This window comes from Sinocyclocheilus anshuiensis, unplaced genomic scaffold, assembly GCF_001515605.1.
Source record: "Sinocyclocheilus anshuiensis isolate Anshui unplaced genomic scaffold, SAMN03320099.WGS_v1.1 scaffold650, whole genome shotgun sequence".
Lineage (NCBI taxonomy): Eukaryota > Metazoa > Chordata > Actinopteri > Cypriniformes > Cyprinidae > Sinocyclocheilus > Sinocyclocheilus anshuiensis.
In genome coordinates, this window is record NW_015542346.1 from 188,279 (window position 1) to 197,919 (window position 9,641).

At 35.3% G+C, this 9,641-nt stretch overlaps 1 protein-coding gene across 1 annotated transcript in view; it reads left to right on the forward strand.

Annotated features, from left to right (window-relative positions):
- Positions 1–7,624, forward strand: part of LOC107691407 (fucolectin-like) — a 10,501-nt gene extending 2,877 nt beyond the window's left edge. The window contains exons 2-8 of the mRNA XM_016489979.1: positions 5,334–5,449; positions 6,223–6,261; positions 6,476–6,734; positions 6,838–6,991; positions 7,226–7,303; positions 7,379–7,510; positions 7,610–7,624. Of these exons, the coding sequence (XP_016345465.1) occupies positions 5,416–5,449; positions 6,223–6,261; positions 6,476–6,734; positions 6,838–6,991; positions 7,226–7,303; positions 7,379–7,510; positions 7,610–7,624 (711 nt within the window). The 5' untranslated portion in view covers positions 5,334–5,415. The remainder of the gene's footprint in view (positions 1–5,333; positions 5,450–6,222; positions 6,262–6,475; positions 6,735–6,837; positions 6,992–7,225; positions 7,304–7,378; positions 7,511–7,609) is intronic.
- The last annotated feature ends 2,017 nt before the right edge of the window (positions 7,625–9,641 follow it).

A 9,641-nucleotide genomic window follows, 5' to 3' on the forward strand; every position in this document is an offset into this window, starting at 1 on the left:
AAAAGTTGAGTGAATCGTTACATCCCTCCTAATTATATATTAAGTTATATCAGATATGTATTTTGATTTAGAATTTAGACATTATAGAAAATGCCGATCCGTGTGTGAGATAATATAAAATGTAATAAATAAATATATATAATAAATTAAACATTACCTTGTCGTAGTGTTTTATAATTTATACAGATAACTGTTATATATGCCAATAAAATAAATATAATAACCATATTAGAATAATATATTACCTTGTTTAGTAGCCTACTTATATTAGCACTTCATCAGTAACCTATAAAAATATATATAATAGGTCATATTACATATTGTAATATTATATAATGTTGTGCGCTGATAGCGCTCAAGTGAACTAACCCTGGAACATAACCTGCACCGGAGCAGGTTATCTTCAGAGAGCAAGTTACTATGGTTACTTACATACCCTGAAAGTAACCTCCGATTTTGGAACCGAAAGCTGAGGTTATCCGCTCGCTTATTTACCTTGTTTAGTAGCCTACTTATATTAGCACTTCATCAGTAACCTATAAAAATATATATAATAGGTCATATTACATATTGTAATATTATATAATGTTGTGCGGCTGTGCGCTATCTGTCACGCCCACTGAAGGCTCATCAGTAGATCACATGTGCGCTGATAGCGCTCAAGTGAACTAACCCTGGAACATAACCTGCACCGGAGCAGGTTATCTTCAGAGAGCAAGTTACTATGGTTACTTACATACCCTGAAAGTAACCTCCGATTTTGGAACTGAAAGCTGAGGTTATCCTCTCGCTTATCCTCAAACATACCCAGGTATGTCACATAACCTGCTTTTTGGAATACCCCCCAGAGATTATTCTTCAAAAGAAATGACACAGAGAAACTAGGTCTAAGAGTATATAGTGATGATGACTGGGCATAAGATGCAGAAGACAGGCGTAGTATTTCAGGATACTGTGTCAATCTGAGTGAAGGAAGTTCTTTGATTTCATGGAAAACCAGAAAGCAATCAACAGTGGCATCTACTTAGAGCAGCTACTCAGAGGTATGGACACATACCAATATGCACAAGCAAAGGTGTACGAAGACAACAAAGGTACCATAGCACTAGCCAGAAACACAATCTGTAGGCAAAGGTGCAAACACATTGACATCGAGTAACCATTTTATAAGGGAAACTGTAAATGATGGCAAAGAGTATTGTCCCACTGAGAAAAGGATTGCTGACATTATGACAAAGCCAGCCACTAAGCAAAAACTAAAGAGATTTGCTTGAGACATGTTTGGCACTTAAGAGAAGTCTTATTTGTTTTTGGATTTCATGGAAAAACAGAAAGCAATCAACAGTGGCATCTACTTAGAGCAGATACTCAGAGGTATGGACACATACCAATATGCACAAGCAAAGGTGTACGAAGACAACAAAGGTACCATAGCACTAGCCAGAAACACAATCTGTAGGCAAAGGTGCAAACACATTGACATCGAGTAACCATTTTATAAGGGAAACTGTAAATGATGGCAAAGAGTATTGTCCCACTGAGAAAAGGATTGCTGACATTATGACAAAGCCAGCCACTAAGCAAAAACTAAAGAGATTTGCTTGAGACATGTTTGGCACTTAAGAGAAGTCTTATTTGTTTTTGTTTTTGTTATTCTGGTAATACAATGAGCTAAGAGTGAGTGGGGGTGTTAAGTATTGCACTCTTATACATTGCATTACGATAACAGCCAAATTACCTATTGTTTTATTTGAAGGTATTATGGTATGGGAGTGATGACATATGTTGTTACATGTTTACGTCTCTATTTTGTAGTAAGCTGATGCGGATGTTTTGTAAAAAGTTCATGCTGAATAAAAAGAGCATGCTGAAGAGGTGAATAAACCCCGTGCAACGTTTTGTTTTCGTAACCGAGTGATGGTGAACTGCGCACTCGAGCTCAACACGAATATTTAGTATTAATAGCTGCTGATATAGACAGCTAATTCCTCTCATGCAGGTGGAGAATGCATGTGTTAGTTTGCAGTCAGCTGTAGTCTGTTCGGTGTGTGCAAGCACAGTTTTTTGGTCCAGATGCTACCGATGTGAAACGACAACATCGTCGGCTTTCGACGCTGCTAGTTCTTTGAAGGCGGCTTGGTGTATCACGGACTTTAATCCCGTTTCCGCAAACATTCTGATATTGTAAATAATTTTCACGCAAACAATATGCAGAGTATTGAAATCGCTTTTGAATGAACACTCATTTTCACTTTCGATTTTGCGATCACACGCACTCTGTGTAAAGGGAGCACATCTTTCAAGATCAGATATTTGTCAATGAGCTCAGGATCTGTTGAGCAGCAAAATCATCCACCATCTCTCCTTACTCTCGACCCGTGATCAGTCAAATCTGACTCCTGCAGCTTGTGTTGGATCCAGGGTTGTCAAGTCCTTGTTTTTTTTTGTTTTTTTTCTCCATGAAATTAGGCTACTTTTAAATTGCTTCCATGGGTTGATGTCCCCTGTGGGTTAAAGGTTTGAAATATTGCATACATTACATTTGACTGAAATGCTTGTATGGAAACATTTTGCATTCTACATATTATAAAACTGTGCTAAATATTAAGTTTTGTAAAGGAGGGCCACTGGTAGGAAGCCTTTGAGCTGTTGTGCATAACAGTGACCATAAAATATGTATTTTAAGTATGGAAACTGCATCTGGCATAGGCTAGTTTTGTCACACAGACCTGGCAACCCTGGCTGTATGAGCAGAGCAGACGCTTTGTTTAAATACTTCTTCCAAGTTTTTTTTTTGTTTTTTTTCTCCATGAAATTAGGCTACTTTTAAATTGCTTCCATGGGTTGATGTCCCCCGTGGGTTAAAGGTTTGAAATATTGCATACATTACATTTGACTGAAATGCTTGTATGGAAACATTTTGCATTCTACATATTATAAAACTGTGCTAAATATTAAGTTTTGTAAAGGAGGGCCACTGGTAGGAAGCCTTTGAGCTGTTGTGCATAACAGTGACCATAAAATATGTATTTTAAGTATGGAAACTGCATCTGGCATAGGCTAGTTTTGTCACACAGACCTGGCAACCCTGGCTGTATGAGCAGAGCAGACGCTTTGTTTAAATACTTCTTCCAACTGAACTAAAAAATTATATTTCTATAAAAAAGCAAAACGACAGTAAGGGCGGTGCCACGGTGGGCAAGTAATGTAATCAGTGTATGACCAAACACTGTAAACAACTGTTTCTTGGTATGCTCCAAATCGAGTGACTGCGGGATGGCAGGACCCACACTACATTTTTTTGTCCACCCATTCCCTCTAGCAGTAAATGTAAAACCACCTTCTCCCACGACATTTGCATTGGGTCCCGCAGGTAGGGGCATCGCTAGCAGGGGCGGATTGGCCATCTGGCAATTCTGGCAAATGCCAGAGGGCCCGGACCATTTTGTTTAATATGGGCCGGTCAGATTTTTTCTAAATATAAATAAGATTGTTTTTACGGGCCAACAGCACATAGGATGGGTTTTTATCGCTTGCACAATTTCTCTATGGTTATAGTAATAATAATGTTAATAATAAATAAATGTTAAGCATTTGGCCCAGTCGGCAACGGCCGGCCGCCTGGTCCCGAGATGGGCCGACCGAACCGTTCAGTCAAAATCAAGCACGTCATCAGAGAGATTGCAACATGAGCTAATTTTCAGTAAAAGCTAGATAATGGACCGTAAAAAAGGAAAGGCGGTGCAGAAAAACTTTGAGAAAAAAAAAAAAAGGGCTTAGGTCCGACCCTGCTAAATGCGTAAAATTAACTGAACTTTTTTCAAAAGGTTTAAATTCGGCTGCTGCAGCGGAGGACAGTTAGTGCCGCAGAGGTAAGAAGAAAACACACTCACACACAAATGCACATGCACTTCAGCATACTTTAATTCACAAATAATTGTATATTAAAAAGGATTTACTGCTGCTACTATTTATAGTTTTTGCTATATATTCTATTCCCTTTTTTGCTATTATTACTTGTTTGTATTCATGTGTATTCCAATGTTGAGAGCAGTCAGTGAGAAAATATTTTGCTGTAATGTTTACATCCTATACTGTGTTCATTAACTAGGATGTTGCTGGAATCAGTACAGCCAGAGACCCCTGGTCTTTCAACACCAGTGCTGTGAGGAAGGATGCTACAGTAGGCCAAGCAGAGACAGGGAGGAGTATGGTAGAGGTAGGAAAAACCCAACAGACAGACAGTGACAACAAAGATGCCGCAGAGGTAAGAAGAAAACAGAAAATACAGCTAGCACAAGTCATTTTCACACTACTTCTGCCAGTTAGCTTGTGTTTTTTTTTGACAGTGTTTAGCCTACATTGGATTAAACAGTTGTAAGCTTAGCATAGAACCCCAGTAGGCCTATATTTTAAAATGTAATTGCGTCGTGATAATTGGTTAACTTAAGTGTTAATGAGCCTGTTACTGAATTGCATGACTGAAATATCAGCAGATAAAGTGGGATTTAGGGTAAAAACTGATGTAGGCTACTTGCAATATAGTCTAACACATCAAAAACCTATAGCAAAAGCCATAGTACTATAGACATTTGTAGTGAACTTTACCTTGAATATGTAGATAGTCATATATTAAAATAAAATACTGTAGAGAATGACAGTAACAGCAGACAAATGGCATAAACGGACAGCACACAGACTCTACAACATCCTCAGATTATTTTTATTTTGTTTTTACTGTATGTGTACATTTGTTATAAACGTGTGCTCTTTAAAACGTAGTAAGCATTGTTTGCCAGACATATACATTAAATGTTTAAATATCTGTTACACATATGGTACTGCTTATATTATTTCACCATCTGTACACAAATGTAAGTAGTGAATGTGTGTGTCCGTGGGTGGGGCTGTGTCGGTGTGGTAATGTGGGCCGGTGTGGCTACAGTGCCAGGGCTGAATTTTTGTCCCAGTCCGCCCCTGGTCGCTAGTAGGGGAAAAGGGTGACAGAGTGCATAGTGTCCAGAGGTAAATGCTTTCCACCATTTTGAATGATATATTACTGTATATGTAATTTGACAATTAGTTACAACAATGGAGTGAAACATTTAAACATACATACTGTAAACAAAACACACTAACAACCAATCAATGTAGCGAGGATTTAAGAGGGTGGAGTTAAAGGATGAATAGGGAAAAATACAGAAGTGTGGAGAGAGTAGGAGAGAGAAGAGACAAAGAAAAAAACATCTCATCGAACCAATTAAGCCAACAAAATAAGAAAGAGTAAATAAGAAAGGTAGGTTGTGTCCTTGCTACATTATTGGTCATTGCAGGCTGGAATTAAAGACAAATCATCATCCTCTTTCTTATTTTAAGTGATCTTCATATCTAGTTGTAGTCCTGCTTAAAAGTGAAATGTTGATGCTTGGATACCTGTTTTTGCTTCTCGGTGAGTATCTCTCACATTTCTTGTACTAATAATAGACAATATTTACTTAGAAAAATCATTTGTTTCTCAAATGCAAACTAACAAGAGGTTTGATCATGAGTACTAACAACTTGCACCAATGGTTAACCATTAAAACATTATCAACCAGTTATACTGTTTTCATGATTGTATAGTAAAATAGTGAAATAAAATTCCTTCCTTTTGAAAATGTTTTTGACGACACCTATCCAATTTTCTGTATTTTCTGTATTCTACCAAAAACTGAAGAGTGCCTGCCCGAGGAGATACCAGGGATTTTGAATTTTTGCGAGTTTTGCGAGCTCTCTCTTTCAAATAAGGTTTTAAGTAAATGATTGCTTTGCATGTGGTGATGGGTAACCTCGAGCACAGGTTTGTTTTTGATATTATTATAGGGCCGAATGAAACTAGATGAGAAGATAATGTATAAAAGTATGCATTGGTCTAATACTATCTGACACTGATATGTAAATAATAATGCACAGTTGGTTGGTCAATATAAAAACAATTATGATCAGGAACCTGTTGCATTTCTAAATAAACAAATACATACAATATGAAAATGCAACAAAGACACATACAACACTTCTTTGACATTCAGTCTTGAGTTTAAATATTACAACAGAAATGTTAGTACAGATTTTGTAATAGTTTCTTAACTTTGGTGTGCATATGCCCCTGCCATTCAGATTTTTCATGCTTTCCCATGAAATCATTCCAGATATATAACCATTTGCTCTTTATTGCTGCATCAGGTGCCATTGACATTCACACTACAGCAAATAACCTGCAAGGTATTAAAGTTTATTTAATCTTTAACTGAAATTATCAGAAGGACATATTCTCTAAAGAAACCAATTCAGTACTAATGATTTTACGATAAAGTAATGCTCTTATTTTGTAATACAATGTTTTAAATGCTAATCTCGGGCCATTCCAGTGAGCAAACTTATGTGACACAAAATTTCAAATGCACAAAAAATAAGTTATTTGTATTTCTCTTTCTAGAGAATATTGCAATCAACGGAAAAGCCGTACAGTCATCTACACTCCCCTACGAGGCTAATAAAGCCATTGATAATGCTGATTTGTACTGCACTCACACTGAAACCGAGGCAAACCCATGGTGGAGGCTGGATCTGATGGATCTACAAGTCATTCAAGAAGTGATCGTCACTAACAGGATAGACTGCTGCTTTGAACAAATCAATGGAGCTGAGATTCGCATCGGAAACTCTCTGGAGAACAATGGCAACAACAATCCCATGTGAGACCCTCTTTCAGTGGCTTAATATCCATAAATAATCCCTGAAATCACATATGAAGAAAGACTATAAATCTAAATGATGTTTTCCTCCGTCTCTCTTTAGATGCGCTGTGATTTCTAGCATTCCAGCTGGTGTTTCCTCCACCTACACATGTAATGGTATGGAGGGTCGATACGTGAATCTGTTCATTCCTGGAGATACAAAGTATCTTACTCTGTGTGAAGTGCAGGTCTATGAAGAAGGTATGATGAAACAAGCAGAGTTGTTTCATCAACAATAGTTGAAATTTGGCTATTTGTGTTTACAATAATTTATTACATAAAATGCATTTGTGTTTGACACTAATCCATATCCATCCTTATTGCAAGTGAACCTATATTTAATGTTATCTGGGTATTTTCTTGTTTTACATTGATTTTTGAGGATCATTACACAACCTCTCATTGCATCCGTTTAATCCTAAGACGTTTTTTCTAACCTTTTTTCCAAGACGACCTTTGTGAAGATGAAACTGAACTCTAATTCAAGCCTGTCTGAACCTGCAGTGAGAGTTCAGCTCCTGTCACAGGTGAGAGAGGGAAACATACAGAAATCTGAAACCAAATCACACTGATACCAGTTTTAAGAGATCTGAACTTTTCAGCTTCAGTCTGCTCTGACGAAACGAGGGATTTCTGTCATGACGCTGCAATTGTCTCATAAACAAGAAGTGAAGCGGAAGGAAGCTGTGCCAAGTGAATGTGTTCATACAAACACTGGAAATCTGAAAAGGAATGTTAATTTTGAAGTTAAATTATTTCAAATAAATATGCATATATTACAAATAACATGAAACATGATGTTTTTATGACGTGATGAACTGTTTTATTTATAGCTCAATGTGCTGTAAGAAAGAGATGATGATGATGATGATGATGATGATGATGATGATGATGATGGGGAAACCTAAACTCTCTTCGGATCAGTTTTGATGTTCTTCATTTACCTGCTGGAATTTTCTCCATTCCTCAATATTGATCACAATAAAATTGTACATAAAAATGTATGATTCCTGAAACTGAATTTTGAGACATGCAAACTGATTTGATTTCTGTAAAAAAAAAAAAACCTTGCTTGTAAGTGCAAGTAACTACGGAAGCCCTGAACCGCATGGTGGTGTAAAAAAGAAAAAAGAAAACTTATCTCGTTATTTTGAGATATCAAGTCGTTATTTCGACATATTAAATCGTTATTTCGAGATATTAAGTCGTTATTTCGACATAAATCGTTATTTCTACATATTAAGTCGTTATTTCGACATAAATCGTTATTTCTACATATTAAGTCGTTATTTCGACATAAATCGTTATTTCTACATATTAAGTCGTTATTTCGACATAAATCGTTATTTCTACATATTAAGTCGTTATTTCGACATAAATCGTTATTTCTACATATTAAGTCGTTATTTCGACATAAATCGTTATTTCTACATATTAAGTCGTTATTTCGACATAAATCGTTATTTCTACATATTAAGTCGTTATTTCGACATAAATCGTTATTTCTACATATTAAGTCGTTATTTCGACATAAATCGTTATTTCTACATATTAAGTCGTTATTTCGACATAAATCGTTATTTCTACATATTAAGTCGTTATTTCGACATAAATCGTTATTTCTACATATTAAGTCGTTATTTCGACATAAATCGTTATTTCTACATATTAAGTCGTTATTTCGACATAACTCGTTATTTCGAGATATTAAGTCATTTCAACATAACTCGTTATTTCGACATATTAAGTCGTTATTTCGAGGTATTAAGTCGTTATTTCGACATAACTTATTATTTCGAGATATTAAGTCATTATTTCGACGTAACTCGTTATTTCAAGATATTAAGTCGTTATTTCAACATATTAAATCGTTATTTTGAGATATTAAGTCGTTATTTCGACATAAATCGTTATTTCTACATATTAAGTCGTTATTTCGACATATTAAATCGTTATTTCGACATAACTCATTATTTCGAGATATTAAGTCATTTCGACATAACTCGTTATTTCAAGATATTAAGTCGTTATTTCGAGGTATTAAGTCGTTATTTCGACATAACTCATTTTGAGATATTAAGTCATTTCGACATAACTCGTTATTTCGAGATATTAAGTCATTTCAACATAACTCGTTATTTCAACATATTAAGTCGTTATTTCGAGGTATTAAGTCGTTATTTTGACATAACTCATTTTGAGATATTAAGTCATTTCGACATAACTCGTTATTTCGAGATATTAAGTCATTTCAACATAACTCGTTATTTCAACATATTAAGTCGTTATTTCGAGGTATTAAGTCGTTATTTTGACATAACTCATTTTGAGATATTAAGTCATTTCGACATAACTCGTTATTTCAAGATATTAAGTCGTTATTTCGACATAAATCGTTATTTCTACATATTAAGTCGTTATTTCGACATAACTCGTTATTTCGAGATATTAAGTCATTTCAACATAACTCGTTATTTCGACATATTAAGTCGTTATTTCGAGGTATTAAGTCGTTATTTTGACATAACTCATTTTGAGATATTAAGTCATTTCGACATAACTCGTTATTTCAAGATATTAAGTCGTTATTTCGACATAATAAATCGTTATTTCTACATATTAAGTCGTTATTTCGACATAAATCGTTATTTCTACATATTAAGTCGTTATTTCGACATAACTCGTTATTTCGAGATATTAAGTCATTTCAACATAACTCGTTATTTCGACATATTAAGTCGTTATTTCGAGGTATTAAGTCGTTATTTCGACATAACTTATTATTTCGAGATATTAAGTCATTATTTCGACGTAACTCGTTATTTCAAGATATTAAGTCGTTATTTCGACATAAATCGTTATTTC